General features: G+C 37.0%; 7 protein-coding genes across 12 annotated transcripts; 3 read left to right on the top strand and 4 right to left on the bottom strand.

Moving 5' to 3' along the window:
• The first annotated feature begins 661 nt into the window (after positions 1–661).
• Positions 662–3,774, top strand: AGAL1 (alpha-galactosidase 1). 2 transcript variants are annotated; one of them, NM_120922.5, is made up of 15 exons: positions 662–996; positions 1,252–1,310; positions 1,411–1,467; positions 1,630–1,664; positions 1,753–1,856; positions 1,953–2,028; positions 2,117–2,175; positions 2,256–2,321; positions 2,420–2,503; positions 2,585–2,649; positions 2,757–2,839; positions 2,927–3,017; positions 3,106–3,155; positions 3,254–3,394; positions 3,500–3,774. In NM_120922.5, exons 1-15 carry the CDS (start codon positions 827–829, stop codon positions 3,590–3,592), a joined length of 1,233 nt encoding a protein of 410 aa, NP_196455.1. In that variant the 5' UTR covers positions 662–826; the 3' UTR covers positions 3,593–3,774. The 2 variants fall into 2 exon arrangements, with proteins under 2 accessions (NP_196455.1, NP_001332077.1); NM_001342998.1 differs by having other exon boundaries at positions 719–996; positions 2,927–3,155; positions 3,500–3,766.
• A 1,083-nt stretch (positions 3,775–4,857) lies between these two features.
• AGAL2 (alpha-galactosidase 2) lies at positions 4,858–7,564 on the top strand. 2 transcript variants are annotated; one of them, NM_001036778.2, is made up of 15 exons: positions 4,893–5,004; positions 5,083–5,129; positions 5,218–5,276; positions 5,367–5,423; positions 5,520–5,554; positions 5,632–5,735; positions 5,828–5,903; positions 5,986–6,110; positions 6,199–6,282; positions 6,366–6,430; positions 6,513–6,595; positions 6,690–6,780; positions 6,871–6,920; positions 6,997–7,137; positions 7,235–7,564. In NM_001036778.2, exons 1-15 carry the CDS (start codon positions 5,002–5,004, stop codon positions 7,325–7,327), a joined length of 1,113 nt encoding a protein of 370 aa, NP_001031855.1. In that variant the 5' UTR covers positions 4,893–5,001; the 3' UTR covers positions 7,328–7,564. The 2 variants fall into 2 exon arrangements, with proteins under 2 accessions (NP_568193.1, NP_001031855.1); NM_120921.5 differs by having other exon boundaries at positions 4,858–5,129.
• On the bottom strand, positions 7,469–8,903 carry AT5G08360 (Stu1, putative (DUF789); the record flags this gene model as incomplete). Of its 2 annotated transcripts, NM_120920.5 has the most annotated exons (5): positions 8,645–8,903; positions 8,449–8,533; positions 8,269–8,354; positions 8,029–8,111; positions 7,469–7,935 (listed from the first exon to the last, which is right to left on the bottom strand). In NM_120920.5, the coding sequence occupies exons 1-5, from the start codon at positions 8,698–8,700 to the stop codon at positions 7,685–7,687; spliced, it is 561 nt and encodes a 186-aa protein (NP_196453.2). In that variant the 5' UTR covers positions 8,701–8,903. The 2 variants fall into 2 exon arrangements, with proteins under 2 accessions (NP_196453.2, NP_001331752.1); NM_001342997.1 differs by lacking the exon at positions 8,645–8,903 and having other exon boundaries at positions 7,685–7,935; positions 8,449–8,612.
• Positions 8,904–10,966: 2,063 nt separating this feature from the next.
• On the top strand, positions 10,967–12,731 carry AT5G08350 (GRAM domain-containing protein / ABA-responsive protein-like protein). Its single transcript, NM_120919.4, has 2 exons — positions 10,967–11,400; positions 11,491–12,731. The coding sequence occupies exons 1-2, from the start codon at positions 11,268–11,270 to the stop codon at positions 12,024–12,026; spliced, it is 669 nt and encodes a 222-aa protein (NP_196452.1). The 5' UTR covers positions 10,967–11,267; the 3' UTR covers positions 12,027–12,731.
• Positions 11,027–14,661, bottom strand: AT5G08340 (Nucleotidylyl transferase superfamily protein). 2 transcript variants are annotated; one of them, NM_203022.3, is made up of 6 exons: positions 14,298–14,646; positions 14,102–14,154; positions 13,778–13,913; positions 13,427–13,602; positions 12,902–13,332; positions 12,446–12,775 (listed from the first exon to the last, which is right to left on the bottom strand). In NM_203022.3, exons 1-6 carry the CDS (start codon positions 14,540–14,542, stop codon positions 12,761–12,763), a joined length of 1,056 nt encoding a protein of 351 aa, NP_974751.1. In that variant the 5' UTR covers positions 14,543–14,646; the 3' UTR covers positions 12,446–12,760. The 2 variants fall into 2 exon arrangements, with proteins under 2 accessions (NP_568192.2, NP_974751.1); NM_120918.5 differs by having other exon boundaries at positions 11,027–13,332; positions 14,298–14,661.
• Position 14,662: 1 nt separating this feature from the next.
• On the bottom strand, positions 14,663–16,447 carry ATSTE14B (Isoprenylcysteine carboxyl methyltransferase (ICMT) family). 2 transcript variants are annotated; one of them, NM_120917.2, is made up of 2 exons: positions 15,949–16,447; positions 14,663–15,456 (listed from the first exon to the last, which is right to left on the bottom strand). In NM_120917.2, exon 2 carries the CDS (start codon positions 15,429–15,431, stop codon positions 14,838–14,840), a length of 594 nt encoding a protein of 197 aa, NP_568191.1. In that variant the 5' UTR covers positions 15,432–15,456; positions 15,949–16,447; the 3' UTR covers positions 14,663–14,837. The 2 variants fall into 2 exon arrangements, with proteins under 2 accessions (NP_568191.1, NP_001331317.1); NM_001342996.1 differs by lacking the exon at positions 15,949–16,447 and adding an exon at positions 15,799–15,910 and having other exon boundaries at positions 14,729–15,456.
• Positions 16,448–16,449: 2 nt separating this feature from the next.
• Positions 16,450–18,042, bottom strand: TCP11 (TCP family transcription factor). The gene has a single exon (NM_120916.3). The coding sequence runs from the start codon at positions 17,613–17,615 to the stop codon at positions 16,896–16,898; it is 720 nt and encodes a 239-aa protein (NP_196450.1). The 5' UTR covers positions 17,616–18,042; the 3' UTR covers positions 16,450–16,895.
• Between the last annotated feature and the right edge of the window lie 886 nt (positions 18,043–18,928).

The following is an 18,928-nucleotide window of genomic DNA, read 5'->3' as shown; positions in this document are numbered from 1 at the left end:
AGAGAGATATATATTTCAAAGAACAATCCAGAAAATCATAATTTATCGCAATACAAATAATGAGTCACAATTTCAAAACTATAGTGTATGTTGGAAAGATACATCATCAAAACTAGGATATATTTATAATTTGAATAAATAATTAAATTGTTGAAAAATGAAACTATACAAATTATTAGTCAAGATCAGAGTAAACCCAACAAAATGTACAAAGTATATCACAAGAAATTAAAAATCCACCTGATCATATAATACACACAACCCAAATCGACCCAAGTGTTTGATTTTGAGTTTGCTTCCACAAAAAAGTATTATTTATCTCAGCTACTGGTTAAAGAAACGTGAGCTTCTTCTAATTTTTTAATTTATTAAAAACTTTTCAAATTTCCAACGTTAATTTTGGTCAAGACTTTTCCGTTATATATCAACAACAAAATTTAACCGTAAAAATCAAATTAACCTCTTATTTAGTTTTGATCGCAATTAACCTTCTATTTAAAATCATCTAAAAGAATTCCAACCATTAAAATCATGTAAGGAAACATAATAAAATTGGAATTATATCTTCTCTGGTTATCAAAATATATATCTTCTCTTTATGCGAAATTAGAATAGAATTATGTGGACGTTAAGATATTTGTTAAAAAGTTAAAAAAAAAAAAAAAAGTAAAGTACAGATAAGAGTTTTGAGGGGTAAAATGGAAATACAAAGAATTTTATAGAACACTCTTCTAGTCTCCTAGTCTTCTTCTACTACAAAGTACAAAGCAGTGTTCGTCAACTATCTTCTTCTCACTCTGTTTTCGTTTAGAGAGATTTTGCAGAGATGTCGAGACGAGCAATGGTGATAAAGATGCCAATACTTATGATACTGATTTCATCAATGGTGATGACGATGGTCGAGTCTTCGAGATCAGTTAATAATGGTCATGACGATTCTGAGATCTTACGAAGACACTTGCTCACTAATGGCCTCGGAGTCACTCCTCCCATGGGGTTCGTATAACTCTATTTCTCTTTCTCTCGCTCTGTGATTTAGCTTGTTTCCTTTTTAATGGTTGGTGGATTTGACGATTGATTCTCAAAGAAATCGAAAGACTAAACACATTCTACAACCACTAGTCTTTAACTAAAGAATAAATAGCTTGAATTTAACTTCAATATCCTGAACTTTGCTGTTAATAATCCTACGTTGTGGAAAGTGTTTGGCTTTTTGTGTTCTGAATGAGGTTCAATGTAACGGTGTTGCAGGTGGAATAGCTGGAACCATTTTAGCTGCAACATAGATGAAAAAATGATCAAAGAAACTGGTGAAGTCTCAATTTTAATTTATCAATCATGAATTATTCTTGCATGCTCGTAACAGCTGATGCTTTGGTTTATCTTAACACATCTTGATGTTTGTAACAGCTGATGCTTTGGTTACCACTGGCCTCTCTAAGCTTGGCTACAACTATGTTAACATCGGTAAGGCTCTAACTCATAATATAGATTAAAAAAATTCTTTGTATCACTCTGATTCAGAGTCTCTGAAGTTGATTAATGTTTCATCAGTGTGATAGCTTAGAAATAAATAAATAAAAATCATTATTGTGTTTCACAGTACTGAAATCTTGGTTTGTTCTTCAGATGATTGCTGGGCTGAAATTTCTCGTGACAGCAAGGTATTATCATAATTCTTTGTGTTTCCTGGTTTCATTTCTTGTTTCTGCAGTTTTGCTAGATTTTATCTTCCTTAACTCTGTTTTCCAGGGAAGTCTGGTGCCAAAGAAGTCAACTTTCCCTTCTGGAATTAAAGCGGTTGCGGATTATGTTCACAGTAAAGGCCTTAAGCTTGGGATTTACTCAGATGCCGGGTAAATTACTATTGCTTTTGCAAATTTTCCTACACTTTTTTCCTGGTGATTTGGACAAGAATACACATTTGGCCTCATATTTGTTTTGGTTTTCAGGTATTTCACTTGCAGTAAAACCATGCCAGGTTCTTTAGGCTACGAGGAGCATGATGCCAAGACATTTGCAGAATGGGTACGTCCATGTCATTCTTTTTCATTTCATAAACTGGTTACTGACCTGCTTTTCAGACAATGTAACAATGCTTGGGCTCAAATTGCAGGGAATTGATTACTTGAAGTATGACAACTGCAACAGCGATGGCTCTAAACCTACTGTCAGGTATAAGTGAGGACACCTGGTTTAGCCATAAAAGTTATAATATACATTCACTGCCAATAATGGATGATGATACAATTCAGGTATCCAGTGATGACTCGAGCTCTGATGAAATCTGGCCGCCCCATCTTTCACTCATTGTGTGAATGGTATAAATCATGCATGTTCCCTTTCAAAAAAACAAATAATATAGTTGTGTTGATTTGTCTATAGAAGAATTATGAGTTTTAAATTGACTTCTTATCAGGGGAGATATGCATCCAGCTCTATGGGGATCTCCAGTAGGCAACAGTTGGAGAACCACTAATGACATTAAAGATACTTGGCTTAGGTAAGTATAAAAGAAAAAAGATGGCGACATGTTTCTTTAAAAATTGCTAATCTTGACAAGGTTTTTTTTTGCTTGTTACAGTATGATCTCAATAGCAGACATGAATGAAGTCTACGCTGAGCATGCAAGACCTGGTGGCTGGAACGGTACTGTTATTATCTCAGCAAGAGACTACTACTACTTTAAGCTTGTTGCAGATTTTGTGAAGGATGATAATTTCATGATGAGTGGGTGACTTTGCTGTTGGTTGCAGACCCGGATATGCTTGAAGTGGGAAATGGAGGGATGACAAAAGACGAGTACATAGTCCATTTCAGCATATGGGCAATCTCAAAGGTAAGCTATATATTCCCGAAATAGAGAAACTCTCTTCAAACAACATATATTAAGTCTGAAACCAATGATGTATATATATCACTGCAGGCTCCTCTTCTACTTGGTTGTGACATAAGAAACATGACCAAAGAAACAATGGAGATTGTCGCCAACAAGGAAGTCATTGCTATTAATCAAGGTACTTGATTACTGTTTAGCCATCATATGTCCTCTTTGAACCATGTTTGAATATATACTTTTAAGAAAATAGAAACCGTTTCTTGTAGATCCACATGGTGTTCAGGCCAAGAAAGTTAGAATGGAAGGCGATCTCGAGGTTAGATTACATCTAAAAACACCTACATGTACTACTCGTCTATAGACATAAGCTTTAAGAAAACTATGTTTTGGTAATAAATCGCGAAATGGAATCAGGTTTGGGCAGGACCATTGTCAGGTTACAGAGTAGCTTTGCTTCTATTGAACCGTGGACCATCGCGAACTTCGATTACTGCTCTTTGGGAGGATATTGAGATCCCTGCAAATAGCATCGTTGAAGCCAGAGATCTATGGGAGGTATACTCATAAATATACAATTGTAGATAAACATACATAAACCAAACATCATTAGAAAATCAGATATTTAACTGGTGAATGTTTTGTTGTGATATATGCGAACAGCACCAGACATTGAAGCAAAAGTTTGTGGGGAACTTGACAGCAACAGTGGATTCTCATGCGTGTAAGTTGTATGTTCTCAAACCTGTTGCCTGAAAATACATGTGTATAGAGAGAGTTAGTGTGGCTACGTCACGTTGTATTCTCCAGTTATTCTGTAAAAACAATAAGGGTTCGTCTCAAATTAAATCTCCACAGATGTTCTCCAATAAATTGTTCGAAACGAAAATTTTGTCCATATAATAATGAAAACTCTTCGCTTTTTTAATATTGTTGCGTACGGCACACGTCACATCACTTGTGTCTTTGGTCCACTTGAGGAAAGCAAATCTCTCATTATTTCACTTTAATAACTTAAGACTTTGCCTTAAAGTATACTCTTTCTACTTGTGTGGATGTTATTATATACAGAGATCACTAATCCCATATGCATAATTTTTGCATTTTCGACTAGTTCAAACCTAGCTAGAAAACAGGTTTTGTTATATTTTTATAGCATTTTAAGTGTAAATAGTAAAAGCTATGGAATACAATCTAGCATAAAAACATTCTTGAAAAGTAAGATAATATCAAACATCACACTCGGAAAGCATGCTCCGTTTTTTAATAATTAGAACTGAGCATGGCCACATGTCAATATCAAATATTTGTAATTTGTATTTCTGTATATAAATTTGTGTACTTTATACAAATGATTCGATTGTATCTACTAAAGTCCAATGCGATCATGACAATGATTCAATGAAAACCTAACCATTTATTGAAAGACGTGAAGAATTCTGTTCTTGTATTTTGGATCTAAACTCTAAAGGGCGTTATCACAACTTAATTGTTTTATTCATAACTCAACGTGGGGACATTAAAATAATCCTTGCTAACGTGTTAAATAATGTATGTAAAGACTAACAGTTCCTTAGCTGTTAATTGTTTTTGTTAAGATTTTGCTAAATTGTGTATCACTACGATTCATTATTCATTATCTTTACTAAAATATTTCGTAATTTTCTAAATTCCGGAGACTATGAATGGACATAAACCTCGGACCTCTAGTGATTCACTCCATTGCTTATATAACCAATAATGCTTTTGTTCTATATTAATAACATCAATCGCTGCCTTTCACTAGTTTTATCAGAATTAGTTATGAATACGTCTTACACAGTTAACAACCTCTTCTTTTTCTCAATCTTTTTACACTTTTTGCGTCACAGAGACAAATACAATATCTCCATATCCGTGAAGCTACATAAATCTGAAAATAAACATAGAAAAATGAAATTAAAAAGTTGACAACGAAAACGACCCACTTGATTTGGAGAGACAACTAAGAGAGTCACAGTACCGTGGTGTGTGTGTGTGTATATATACAAATATCGGCATGATCCCACAGCTCCCACTTAACCATCAACATTTATTACAGGCCATTTTTGATTTTTCTTGAACCTCTCTCTCTCTCAATCTGTTTATAGCCATTGAAGGAAACAAGAAAAAAGCTTGATCAAGCAATGGTTCTTCTTAGTTTCTCCTTAAGATTCATTGCGTTCACTCTGACTATAACTCTGACTCAGATTGCTGATGGGTTTCAGAGTCGAATGTTGATGAACAATGGACTTGCTCTCTCTCCTCAAATGGGGTTCGATCCCCTTCATTGTTTTTTTTTTTTGAATTTCTATTTCCTTGACTCTCAAGTTATTTACCTCTTATGGTTACTCTCTGATCAGATGGAACAGCTGGAATCATTTTCAGTGTAATATCAATGAAACCCTTATCAAACAAACCGGTGATTACTGATTCTACTCTATAGAAAGCAAATCTAATGCAAGATTGATTGATAGTAAAAGTAATACTAATGATCTGAGTTTCACTGCAGCTGATGCAATGGTTTCAAGTGGTCTTTCTGCAATAGGTTACAAGTATATCAACATAGGTACTTAAATTATATATAATTTTAGTGTGATTACTCTGTTTTATCCATCTCTCTGTTTTCTTAAGTATCGTGTTCTGTTTTTATCTGTGTTTATAGATGATTGTTGGGGTGAACTCAAGAGAGATTCTCAGGTTAAATAACCTTGTTTTCAGAGTTTTTGAGAATCTAAAAACAAAAATGAGATGTGTTTTTGGTGTATATTTGATAGGGGAGTTTGGTTGCAAAAGCATCAACATTTCCTTCAGGAATCAAAGCTTTATCAGATTATGTTCATAGCAAAGGGCTAAAACTTGGGATATACTCTGATGCCGGGTATGTATATACAGATAAAGATACTTAGTTATAAAACAAAATTCTTGTTAAGATATAGTTTCTCCATTGATCATCTTTTTCTCGATTTCTAGGACTCTTACCTGCAGCCAAACCATGCCGGGATCACTCGGGCATGAAGAACAAGATGCCAAGACATTTGCCTCATGGGTATGTATATTTGTATGTGTTATGTCTGAACTCATTTCCTGAACCTTGAAGCTGTGCGTTTTCGTTATCATGTATTCGACAGGGGATTGATTACCTCAAGTATGATAACTGCGAAAATACAGGGACAAGTCCAAGAGAAAGATACCCTAAGATGAGTAAAGCGCTGTTAAATTCAGGAAGATCCATATTCTTCTCTCTGTGCGAATGGTAAAAAAGACTAATTAAGAAGAAGATTCACTTATTCAGACAACTATGGTCTGATGATACTAAACAAGAAATTGACTTGTAAGTGCAGGGGACAAGAGGATCCAGCAACTTGGGCAGGAGATATTGGCAACAGTTGGAGAACAACAGGAGATATCCAAGATAATTGGAAAAGGTTTCTCTTCTTTGATGGTTTTTTCCCAATCTTAGTGAAACAAGAACTTGAAGATGTTTTTCTCTTCCTTTTTTGCTTGTTAGCATGACATTGATAGCGGATCAGAATGATCGATGGGCATCTTATGCAAGACCAGGATCGTGGAACGGTAAATAATTTGGAGTAATCAATACAGATTCGAGAAAGTTGTATCGAGACCCGAGAAATTAATATTGGTAAAACTGAAACAGATCCAGACATGCTTGAAGTGGGAAATGGAGGCATGACTAAGGAAGAATACATGTCGCATTTCAGCATCTGGGCATTGGCAAAAGTATGAATAGTATTTTACCTAAAAGACCTAAACTAAGCAGAGAATGAATGTATACCTACTTAAACCAATGTTGGATTGTGTTCTCTCTTTGCAGGCTCCTCTGCTGATCGGCTGCGATCTTAGATCGATGGACAAAGTTACATTTGAATTGCTTAGCAACAAAGAGGTGATTGCTGTTAATCAAGGTAAATATAATATAGAAAAAGTCTTAACCACTTCAGAATCTGCTCATATGAAATCCAAAAGTGGTAAGAGCTTGACCTATTTATGTTCAGACAAACTTGGGATCCAGGGAAAGAAAGTAAAGAAAGAAGGTGATCTTGAGGTATCATAGTTCTTATATGTACATATCTATGCAAATGACAAACAAAAAAACACATAACATATGTGGTGCAATGAAGGTATGGGCAGGTCCACTAAGCAAGAAACGAGTAGCGGTCATCCTATGGAACAGAGGATCAGCATCTGCAAACATCACAGCTCGATGGGCTGAGATTGGCCTCAATTCATCAGATATTGTTAATGCTCGTGACTTATGGGAGGTAAGTTATGATGAACTAAGCATGCATTAGAATTCTGTTTCCTTACTAGTACTCACACCTAAAACCTAATCATGAACCATGATTATGATGAATGCAGCATTCGACATATTCATGTGTTAAAAAGCAGCTATCTGCCCTAGTGGAGCCTCATGCCTGCAAAATGTATACTCTTACAAGACGCAAGGCATAAGATGCCAATCTGGTGCAGATAAAGTTATGGAAGTAAAACTGATCAATAGCAAAATCCTGTTGAAAGCAGAAGATTGTGCCAAAACATCTTCTGGTTTCAGTTTGTATCTACTATGCTGAATATAAGATGCCAGAAACAGAAATACTCAATCCAACTTGCATTATATTAAGAATAATTTGAGTTATGGCAAATCATATGCCACTTTTTAAATAAAACTGAAAAATCCAGAAGATGTTCACAAAGTTTTCATCTAAAGATTCCATGATAAAAAGATACCACTACCAGGCTTATTTTTCTACTGGCAACATTACATCACCAGGACCTGGAGGATCTATGAGAAGTTCCAAGAGGAGATAGTTACCACTCACCATATACCACCTCATAGTGGCCACTTGAAAATGGCAGGTCCTTAGGTTTCTCAGCCATAAACAAGTCGAAATCATTGTGGCTGAACATGAGTTTTCCCAGCCAGGAGGCAGCAGCCTCCTCATGCCTGTTTATGATCTCTTGATCTGAGGTCCCTGGCATGTTCCAAACTTCGCCAGAGAGCTTGGTAGTCAGAACTCCAAAAGCAGGAAGCTCAACTTCTGTCCCTTTAGGAATTGTTTCTGAATATCACAAGAAAAAAAAAACTAGTTCAAGACATCAAAAACCTATACATATACACTTGTTTTCAAGCATAAATTCTAAGGGGGAAATACCTGGAATAACGGGTGTCAATGAATGATATGTTAGGAAATACTGATTCAGTGTTTGCCTCGATGGAATTTGAGTTGCCGGAGACCTATTACATATATCAATCAACCACATTCTCAGCCTAGTCGTTATTTCATATAAGTCACAAACAATATAGATTAAGCGTCAATAACTAGTAATCCAACAACCAATTCAAGAAACATGTAATTTTTAAGAGAAGGGCTAAAGCTGAGAAGGAGACATACCAAGTTATAGAAAACCAGCTGTTTTCAGACAGATCAGAGGTTCTAAGAGTATTCAATCCATGGTGCTTCTTAGCTAGTTCCTCAACCTTCAAGGAAGAAAGACAGAACCTCCCTATTTAATTAAACCCTCGAAAGACAAATGTAAGGGATCCAACATCTAAGGTAAGAGCTTTCACATACCATCATAGTAAGAGGAAGCCTAAGCCCATCTACACTCACTGTCTCATTGTATTCAAAATAGAGATGGCAGTCCTCACCAAAGCTCCTAAAATCGAGAAACAAACAAACAAAGTGTGATCAACCAAATTCTGATTGTTGATACCCATGAATCATTAGAACACAACAATAATAGGATTCAAAATCGAGAATCTGTGACCTTGATGAAGAAGAAGATCCATCGTCGAGGAAGGGTTTCTTGGTGAAGATTTGCATGGCGGAGAGGGTGGGAGCATAATACTGAGTAGCATCCGTCCAAGAGTAGTCATTCAGCTTAAGAGGAACGCCGACGCAAAAAGTGCTCCACTTGTCGTAGGCGGACCAAATGTCACTCAGGACAAGGTGAGGTTTTTTCACTCTTTCTACTTTGCCTCTTGAAGAAGACGAACCGACACGTTTCTGCGCGGAAAGTTTTGAAATTAGGGTTTTCAATTTAGAAGGATTCAACCATTTTGTCAAAATCACCCACCCGGTTATATTACTCGGATCCGGGTTAGATAACAATAAAAAATTTAGAGACAACCCCCTCGTATTGTTTTATATCACAATCGAACCCAACTCTTTCAGTTCTCTCATCTACTACCCTATACAAGACATTGAAGCTACCCCATAAAACCAAAAACTGAAATTGATTTTTAAAAAATTGTAACCAAATTCTAATCGAAGTTATTTTGGTTTGGTCTGTTCAATTAGAGTTCAGCTTGGTTTTACTATTGGTTTTAATTTAGTTTAAGTAAGAGATACATTCATTGTTTTCTTCAAAATGAATCAAAAAGATTTAGTGACACGTGTAAGCCGGTGAAACAGTAGGGATAAGATTTGTTTTATTATTCAACGTTATCATTAATTAATATTGTATTTTAATTATATATTTTTGGTAAAATACCTTTTTAAAACTTTTTCTTTTAAACGACTTAAATGACATTGTTTTCTTCCATATGATTTAATGATACAACTTAAAACTTGAAATTCTCTTTTGAAATTGTTAATCTTACAAAAATCTTCATATCAACACCAGATTTTTTTTATAGAATGTGATTACATGCTTAATTGAGTTTCTAACATAAGAATCTGTCTATGAATTTCATCTATGGCGCTTTGATATGCATCGTGCAAAAGTTTAAGTATGCGTATAGTTGATAAGTTAGAAGATTTCTTTCATAGTAGATTCTCCATGTTCAAATTTTTTTTTTTAAGGGGTTTACACTAGATCGAATTGATGGTCAAATACATAAACTCATACTAAAAAGACGATTCTAATTTCATCAGTCAAATAATTAGAAGAAAATGAAAGACGAAAGTTACCTCAGTATGGAATTTGACGCAGACGGAAAGAGATATGCTTTTAAGAAAACTTTCGAAATTAGATTTGCCTCTCTGATTCATTTTTCCTCTAATTTTTGTTTAGATAAGATATTTTACTCGTACACACAGAATAAAAAAAGAAGTAGAGAGGTGATATATATATAGTAAAAAATACAACATTTTTTCATAAAAAGGAAAATAAACATGAGATATGAAAATAAAATTAAAGAAAAGAAAGTAAGGAAAAAATATTTTTTTATTAATAAAAGAATATGAACAATTATCATTGGGTATTTATTAAGGTAAAAACATGAATTTTTTAGGGTGCTAATTAATATGACACTTGCCAAAGAAAAGGAAAGACTTAATTTCATCATTTTGTAGTTACCCATAGTTTAAAGAAACCGTTATTTTCAACTTTTAGACACATGGTTAATCACACACAATGTGAAGACGGAAACTTTTTTACACCTTTTGCTTACCAAGAAAAAAGGAATCTTTTTATGATTAGAAGATAAGCTATTTTATTGAGCATAGAATGTCACGTCACAAAATATTGACCAATTTCTTCTTCTTGTTTTTCTTTTTTGGTATTGACTTCTCTATTTCTAATAAATTAGTCCGTTGCCACAATTCAAAATTCCCGACTCACAAGTGCCTTCACCTGCTATTTCCTCTGATAAAGCATTTACTTGTTCCCAACAATGAAGCCTTGATTAATTTTAGTGTTTTATTTTAGCAATCCCCTCCTTGGTTACGTGCTATTTCCTCTGATAAAGCCTTAATACATGTATATTCATGTATGCATTTGCATGTTGTGTAGATCACATGGGGTGACGAGTTGATTCAACGGTAGGCTTATTCACTCTATGGTGGGATCCATTTGAAATCACATTTCCTTTAATTCTGTGTTTTATTTTATTGATTTCTTCTTTATTTTTCCTTTCAAAATATGAAAAAGAAAAAACCTCATCTCTTTTTTCTATTAAAAGATAAAACTTTATCTTAGCAAAGAAAAATGACATCAGAAAGTCACGATGCCAACTCAGAAAGCTCCAAATCCACGACGTCCCTTCTCCATAAGTTGAAAACGTAATTACATGCGTGTAACAAAGCATGCCGTCTTGCCAACTTGTAGGTTAAAAAACATGTCGGAGTCTAACGTGAGGGGCGTGTGATCATGTTTCACTTTTTTTTTCTTCTGGCTTAAAGCAGCCAAACACAATGCTTTTAACCATAATCCCCAAAAAAGATTCAAGTTAAGATATATATAAAAGCTTTATTTCCCTTTTGCTGAATTGTTGATGACCCATTCATGACTCATCCTACGGTCAAGTCACAAAAGATTCACTATCTTTGCTTTTCATTGCCCTTTATATACCTTAGCCTGCACCAAACCATTTCATCAATCAGCTTCATTTTCCTTATCACACAACCTCAAGATTCAAGATCTAGATCAATTACTCAATCCTCTAAAGATGAACATGAGCAGAGTTGAACAACAAGTCATTAGATATCCGGCCGCAAAGGCTACTCCCGTGGGTTACTTACCTGATCCGGCTTCATTTAACAAGTTCCGAGTTCCGGCTTCTTCCAAGAAATCTGAACAAAGTTAGTACCTATTTAGTTACCCTCTAATTCATATTGTTTTGTCCCTGGAAAACTTGAAAGCTAACAGGATTGATTTTTTTTTTTTGACAGGCAACGTAAAATCGATTCTTAAAAGGAAGAAAACTGATGGGTTCACCAACGGAGTTAGAGACCAGAGCAAGATAAGACCAAAGCTAACCGAAACTGTGAAGAGAAAGCTATCTTTGGGCGCTAGGATTCTTCAGGTTGGAGGTTTAGAGAAGATCTTCAAGCGGCTCTTTAGAGTTAGTGAAGGTGAGAAACTGTTCAAAATGTACCAGTGTTACTTGTCGACAACCGCGGGTCCCATAGCCGGCCTTCTCTTCATCTCTTCCAAGAAAATGGCGTTCTGCAGCGAGAGATCAATAAAGGTGGATTCCCCTCAAGGAGACATAATCCGGGTTCACTACAAAGTATCAATCCCCTTGTGCAAGATCGACAGAGTGAACCAGAGTCAGAACACAAAGAAACCATCACAGAAGTACCTAGAAGTAGTCACGGTCGATGGTTTTGACTTCTGGTTCATGGGGTTCTTGAGCTACCAGAAAGCTTTCAATTGCCTTGAGAAGGCTCTTTCACTGAGCTTTGAAGATAACAAAGAGCAATAAAGCCGCGATTTCTGTGGAACTATGGAGTTTAACAAGAAATATTTCATTTCTTCTTTCCTTGATTGATCAGAAAATAGTCCTAGAAACACTCTATTTCTTTACTGTACAAACTCTATTTCTTTTTTCTTTTCCATTGTAGACAATATCGGATTATATTAATTCATTTCTTTACAAATCTCAATGAACACAAATGGAAACTCTAGAGGGGTCTGCACAAGAAACCATTTCCTTGTGCTTGAAATACACAGAGTAATGTGCCCCGACACCTCCAATGAAAACAGAGTACACAAGACCATTGCTTACTTAAGGCTAATTGAGTCTATTCAAAAGTCTTTATAAGACTCTAAGATTCTTAAGCTCAATCTTTCCCTAAGTAAATAAGAAGAAAAGTGAGCAGTCTTGAGTTATATTCATAGCCGAAGAAGAATCAAAGAGTTTCACTCACCAGCCTGTTTCATCATACAACAGATTGGTTCAGTATCTACTGAGACATGTCTTTGTCAATTGTCATTGCCGCTGTCCAGCCACGAAATCACCCATGTCAGCTTGCTGTTGCCTCCTAATGTTTCCTTAATTGAAACGGATGCCATGGTTGGCCTAAATATCCATAATTTGTGGTTTGGAAGTGTCCCCATGCTGTTATGTCTGGTCTAGCAACATACGCTTAAAGACAAAAGTGAACGATGGAGCGAACAGATCACTCTTGGCTTCTCTAAGGCGATGGAGCGAACAGATCACTCTTGGCTTCTCTAAGGAATTTCAGTTGAGACACAAACACTTAGAAATATGAATTTATACGAACTAAGATTGACTCAACCGAACTCAACACTCACGAGTCGAAATTCTTGAGACCAATCTAAATTACAGAGTCGTACCTCCTCTGTTTCTACATGGATATTTGATGTATCAACAACTACGGTACACGGAACTGAAGACTCATCACCAACTAGAAGCAAACATGCCTTATAAATTCCGATCCCTGGTGGCAAATTAAGTATTGATGATCTCGGGACTGAGATCATCCTTTCACTTGGCATATCTTGGGTTCTGACTCTCAAGATAAGACGATGTGCCCTGCCAAGGAGCTCTGATACGTACCTCATATCTCCCGCCGCAAGAGCTTGGCGTACACGTGTAGAAGAGACTTGCCCTCTATCTTTTGAGTCCCCTGAGTCTCTCTTTGCTGAGCCTTGCTTCATGTCCATCACAGAGTTTATGATGCAAGCAGTGATACCACATTCCTCGCACAGTCTCACTAGCTCAGAGGCATCACCAGACGCTTTATATCCAAATCTGTAATTTTCACCTATGGATAAAGGTTTTTGCAAACAATTTATTTTGTGTGTTTTCAACATGAAATGGTACAGAAAGGAGTGGGTTGAGATCTTTTTAAAGTTCACCTGCCACAACTCCGCAGACTCTGAGCTCCTTTGACAGCTTCTCCACAAACTGTCGTGGGGTAAGATGTCGCACGCTGGCAAATTCTATCTCATACTCTTCAGGCGCTCTGTCTCCACAATATGAGGCCCAAGAGGTAAGCACCCTTTGTCGATCACATTTGGCCACTATAGGTGCCCTGTTTGTACAGATTTAGATTGTCAGTAGTCACAATGGAAGAGAGCACATATTGATTAAAAAAAACGAACTTCATCAGCAGGATCATATATAATGTTTAACCATCTCAAACGAACAAGAATCTTAGGTTGGAAAAGAGAAAGGGAAGACATGAATACTACAGGTGGGGACATTACCTGGGCTCCCAACCAAGTACCTCGGCCATTCCAACAAAAGATAATAGATATGGAGCTCCAATTCTTGAAGCTTGAATTGTAAGCTCTCGATGGCCGATATGTAAGGCATCAAACTTCCCTAGAGCAACAATGCCTCCTGCAACATATTATGCATCAGATGATCATGAGCTAACATCTATTCTTCTACCAAATGTATACTAAAGCTCTTTCCAAAAGGAAAGGAACCGCACAGTAACCACAAAATCCCCATCAAAGAGTAGAAAGGTGTGACTTTTCTTAGGAAATTGAATGAAGATGCAAGAAACAAGCAAGCTAGATAGATACCTGACACTGGAGATAACCCTTCAACTGGAAGCTCAGGATCATCTTCTCGTTGGCTTCAGTAGAAGAAAGCAAAAGACCCCGAATTTAACATCAGTCAGATGAATTAATTAAAGATCTCTCTTTCGAGTCCAGAAACATAAATCTCGACAATGACACTTAAGAATCAGATATACCAAATCAAGGAGAGAAACAAAACCTGAAACAATTGTGAAGAATTGGGACTTCTCCGGATGTTCTGCAATGAGACCCAAATGAAGAAATCATCCGCTGACGCAATTTACGGCTGAAATGATGACTCTTCGCCATAGCCTGAGAAGGCCTGAGAAAGAATGAAGAGAGCTGCACAATCTTAGCACCACAAAACCCTAATCCTAAACCAATCGAATTATGATGATTGTGGTCGGACAAATGCTGCAAGACACGTGAGCCTCCGCACAACATGGTTCCGTCTCGTGCTTACAAATCGGACAAGCTCGCTCTCACGGAGAGACTCTTCGCCGGAGCTAAATCACTTTTAAAACCCAGTGGTCAAATTTTATGTTCATAAGCATAAACCTCTGGCTCAGGCAGAGTCTTTGGAATAATATCCAAATTATTTAGCAATAAAAAAAAAGAAACACAAAGACATTGACAAGAGAACATTAACTGAAAACATGAGTAACAACATCTCTTTCATAATTTTCTATGTAAAAGGTAATCAAACAATGCTCGTATATGTTCACAATTGATCTAAGGATCAGTTTACAAAAGGAACACCAGAAGGAACTCTCTGCGCATACTCCACATACTGTCTCCCAAAAAATTGCTTCAAGTAATGCTCCTCATAAGGTATTCTCTCTGCAAAGAACCGCCACACCACAACCGCAAACGCAATCGCTGAAATTGGATTACAGAGCATTACTTGCGTTCCCACAGACCAAATGAGAAACCCGGAGTAACTCGGATGCCTCATGATTTGATACACTCCTTCTGTCACAAGCTTATGATGCTCCTCCCGGCGAATTTTTATAAGGTGTGTGAACGATCTACCTGCTGTGATTATCGCGGTTTTGCGAAGGATTTCTCCAAGTATGATCATTGTAAGACCGAAATTGCTGATCCACCAGTGTTGTTTCAGCCCCGGGAAGAAAACAATCTCGGCTATGTACTCGAGGACTGATATTAGCATTGCTAAAGCATAGTGTTTGCTGATTAAGAGTGAGCTTAAAGTTACTTTCGATGCTCCGTGAATGGCTATGGCGAGAATGTACTCCGATGTGTGGAAGAAGATTATCGCCAGGAACATTTGAGTTAACTGTCTGAACCCGGTGTCACTAAATATCTCTGTCATTGAGTCTTCACAAGATTACTTAGACCTGAAAAAACATGCGAGTAACAGACCCGAGAAGGTCAAAGAACATCATTAGCCAAAAGATGGGAAACAACAAGCATTCAAGTAAAATCCAATCCAACTCACTTCACCAAAGATTTTTTAAAACCAAATCACAGGAACACTAATGTCAATCAATGTAACAAATCTCACATTAATGTTCTTCTAACACTAAACTACAATGTTTCTTAATCCAACAATTGATCTATGACAAGCATTCAAAACACAGTTTTCACATGAGAATTGAAGATCTTACTCAAAGAATTACAAACAGATATGTATAGCTGATGAATAGTACGGGATTTTTTTCTATTCTGTCTATACTTACTAATACTAAAATTTCACGGAATCACAAAATTCTAATCACTAATTTCTTCAATTAGGCTTTTCGTCCTCGTTTTCTGTAACTCAACTGTCAAACCACGAGAAACGAAGAATTGAGCAGGAACCGTAAACGCTACGAAGATCTAAGACATACCCAGTTGAAATTGACGGCTGCTACGAGGGAAAATGCGAGAAAGACTGGAAATTTCGCAGAGGCTGACAGTGAGAATCGCGTGGACTTTGAAGGAGAGAAGCAAAGTCTACACCTTTACCCTTTATTCTTTGCTTGCTATAATCAAGGAATTACTTTTGTAAACACAGAGATCTCTTCTGTTCCGTCTGATCTTCCCCGATAAGAAAAGTCTTGTTTGAATCAAGGAGCTTCCGGTCAAAATCGATGAGAAGAAACGTTGCAGGATCACCGAAATTTCAAGAACCAGACTATTTTAGGGTTACCGGTTCGAGACGGTTTGATCCAATGGTCCCCTATCGGTTTGTTCCGGTTATAACTGATAACGATGAGTTAAATTGAAGTATTTCTTTTGTGTTTGAAGCTTACGATTATACTGCTCTGGATAGTGGATGGGCTTGTTATTAGTTTTAAAAGTTTTTGGTGGAACCTGAATTATCATCCGGACCGGCTCCGTTAACCCGAGTTCAAATTTGTTTCCTTTACTACGAAAGAGTAAATAGTGGGACAACTTCATTAACGAACGAACCATAATAGAATTCATGCTTAAAACTAACGGGACAACTTCAAATTTGTTTCTTTTGCTGTTTCTTTAGTTTTCTAAAGAGACTTGATTGAATGGCAATGATCACTAGTTAAACGACTTCTCTGTTTCGCTAGTAAAAACAGAGCTTTTATAGCGTTTTAGGTACAACAATCAATCAATCTCTCTCTCTTTCTATCACTCTCCGAAACAAATTAACGAGACCAAATATTCTTAAACCCTAAAACCCTAATCAAACAAGCAATAAGCTTAAATTAAGTAAAAAAGGAGCAAAAGAAACCGCAAATTAGAGGTACTTTCTAAACACTTTCGATGACATAAAACATAGGAATTTTTCTATACATTACCAAAAAGACAATACCATTTCTCAACGTGGTTCGTGGTCGTCTTCCCTCCGACCCGACCCGTTAGCTCCACCAGACAAAGAAGCAAGCAAATTGAGATGATGACCCGGAAGATAATTCCCAACTCTAGCTGCTGAAGCCTCACCCATTGCAGCTGCTGCGGCGGCGGAAGCTTGCTGTTGCTGCTGGTGGCGGACGAAGAGTGTAGCTGGTTGCTGCTGCTGCGCAAAAACCATTTCCGGTGGAGCTCCGGTTGCAAAGCTCCAGACTTGTCCGAAATCCGGCCTCGCCGGAACAGCCCAAAACCCACCAGAACCACCACCACCCATTAACGAAGTCCCCATTGTGTGTCCCACTGTTAACCCTCCTCCTCCTCCGCCGCCGGATTCTCCTTCCTCCGCTCTGACGACACGTTTCCCGAGAGTAAACGGAGAAGAAGTGGAGAGAGAAGCAGTGGAGAAACTCGCCGGAGTAGTGCCAGTTCCAGTGGCGGCTATGATAGAAGGCTCAGCTTGACGGAGAAGCCACTCTATGGTTTGACCATCGGACTTGTGACCTAACTCTCTGGTCAATTGAAAAACTCGAGCTGCGCAAATGATTGGCATACGAATCCTTCTTCCTCTTCCGTCAACTTTGCTGTGTCGATCTTTAGACGGTGGTTTCTTAACGGCGTTAAGAGGTCCTTTGTTTGACGTCTGCTCGACTATGATGCCGTTACTCACTGCTCCGTCGTTGTCGGCCATGGAATTAGGATTTCGTTATCACTATCTAACTCTCTCTCGAGGAGAAGAAGAAGAAGAAGAAGAAGAAGGAGGTAATGATTTGAGAGGAAGCTAGGCTGGTGGAGACAGGAAGGAGAGCACATGGCTGGTGGGGTCCCACACAGCTCACTTCTGCTAGGTTTTTTTAATTTGTCCGGACGCGGTTGAAGCTCACGCGCTTGACTCCGGTGTTGACTATAGCGTTGGACCACGGTCGGGCAGGAGAATTTAAGTTTTTAGGTTTAGGAGTTAGTTGGGGTCCCCATTTATATGGTTGCTTGAATTACATTAGCTAATTTACGAGTAATTAGGATTCGTAGAAAATAAGTAGCGTTACAAGAATAATATGAATTCGATTTTGGTTTTTACTAATTCTTATTACTTCTGTGACATGTAACCACAACAATGCTGATTTTTACCTTTATTTCTTATCGATAAAATTTGTTTTAGAATGAAGTAGTATATGTTTTATGCTTTGTAACCACAGTAATCATACACGTTTACCTCATGAGTTTAATGCATTTTATAGGATGTAGGGAAATTAGATTGCAATTAAGACAAAAGCTGTTTCCAGTTTCCACAATAGTTGAAAAGATGAGGAATAAGAGACAATCAATGGTGGTAATTGATTGGTGAGTATACTTTACACCTACACTGATTACGATTCTATTTTGTACGATTTTAATTTATTTATTTTTAGTCATTTATAATTTCACATCTACTAATTTGTGATTGTCTCTTATTTTTTATTTTTTATTTAACTTCTAGGATAAATAAATAGCTCAAATAAAAGAAATGACAATTACGCGCTTTATGACACAGGTTACTAATCTGAGTATAACCCAACCACTGTGACCCCCACACGATATGCGTTCGTGTGTGCAATTTGTATAATCAAAATTCTTATTACCCATTAAGCAATAATAAAACAAATCATTCCATTTGGAGCGTGGCATAATAAAAGTAGCCGTGCCCACCTGGCAGATATGCCGATTTTGATATGTCGTTGCGTCGAGATTTTTTAAATTGTTTCGCGACAATAATTTCTTTCATGATGAATATATAATGCACATTATACTATATTATCGTCTTAATATTTGTTATATGATTGTGAAATCCTTTAACAGAAATAATTGTTATGATGATTGCCGTACCCATACGATACAACCATGAGTGATGTTTAAATGCCTTTTTTTAAAAACTATACCCAAGCCAACTTCTTAAAGTTGTCGATATAATACGTGAAGGTGCTATCAAAAGCGATGAAAAGAATATTTTTGTGCATGCTTAAAGTA

This window comes from Arabidopsis thaliana, chromosome 5, assembly GCF_000001735.4.
Source record: "Arabidopsis thaliana chromosome 5, partial sequence".
In the NCBI taxonomy this organism is placed as follows: Eukaryota; Viridiplantae; Streptophyta; class Magnoliopsida; order Brassicales; family Brassicaceae; genus Arabidopsis; species Arabidopsis thaliana.
The sequence above is the reverse complement of the archived record's forward strand: the minus strand, read 5'-3'. Positions and strand labels throughout refer to the sequence as shown.

Coding starts and splice junctions, on each gene's coding strand:
- AT5G08350 (NM_120919.4), top strand. CDS start 11,268: ATGAACATGAGCAGAGTTGAACAACAAGTCATTAGATATCCGGCCGCA. Junction 11,401..11,490: donor TTCCAAGAAATCTGAACAAA/GTTAGTACCTAT, acceptor TTTTTTTGACAG/GCAACGTAAAATCGATTCTT.
- AT5G08340 (NM_120918.5), bottom strand. CDS start 14,542: ATGTTGTGCGGAGGCTCACGTGTCTTGCAGCATTTGTCCGACCACAAT. Junction 13,914..14,101: donor AGGGTTATCTCCAGTGTCAG/GTATCTATCTAG, acceptor AATATGTTGCAG/GAGGCATTGTTGCTCTAGGG. Junction 13,603..13,777: donor GTACTTGGTTGGGAGCCCAG/GTAATGTCCCCA, acceptor CTGTACAAACAG/GGCACCTATAGTGGCCAAAT.
- AGAL2 (NM_120921.5), top strand. CDS start 5,002: ATGGTTCTTCTTAGTTTCTCCTTAAGATTCATTGCGTTCACTCTGACT. Junction 5,555..5,631: donor AACTCAAGAGAGATTCTCAG/GTTAAATAACCT, acceptor TATATTTGATAG/GGGAGTTTGGTTGCAAAAGC. Junction 6,283..6,365: donor ATCCAAGATAATTGGAAAAG/GTTTCTCTTCTT, acceptor TTTGCTTGTTAG/CATGACATTGATAGCGGATC.
- ATSTE14B (NM_120917.2), bottom strand. CDS start 15,431: ATGACAGAGATATTTAGTGACACCGGGTTCAGACAGTTAACTCAAATG.
- AGAL1 (NM_120922.5), top strand. CDS start 827: ATGTCGAGACGAGCAATGGTGATAAAGATGCCAATACTTATGATACTG. Junction 1,857..1,952: donor GGGATTTACTCAGATGCCGG/GTAAATTACTAT, acceptor TTTGGTTTTCAG/GTATTTCACTTGCAGTAAAA. Junction 2,029..2,116: donor CCAAGACATTTGCAGAATGG/GTACGTCCATGT, acceptor CTCAAATTGCAG/GGAATTGATTACTTGAAGTA.
- TCP11 (NM_120916.3), bottom strand. CDS start 17,615: ATGGCCGACAACGACGGAGCAGTGAGTAACGGCATCATAGTCGAGCAG.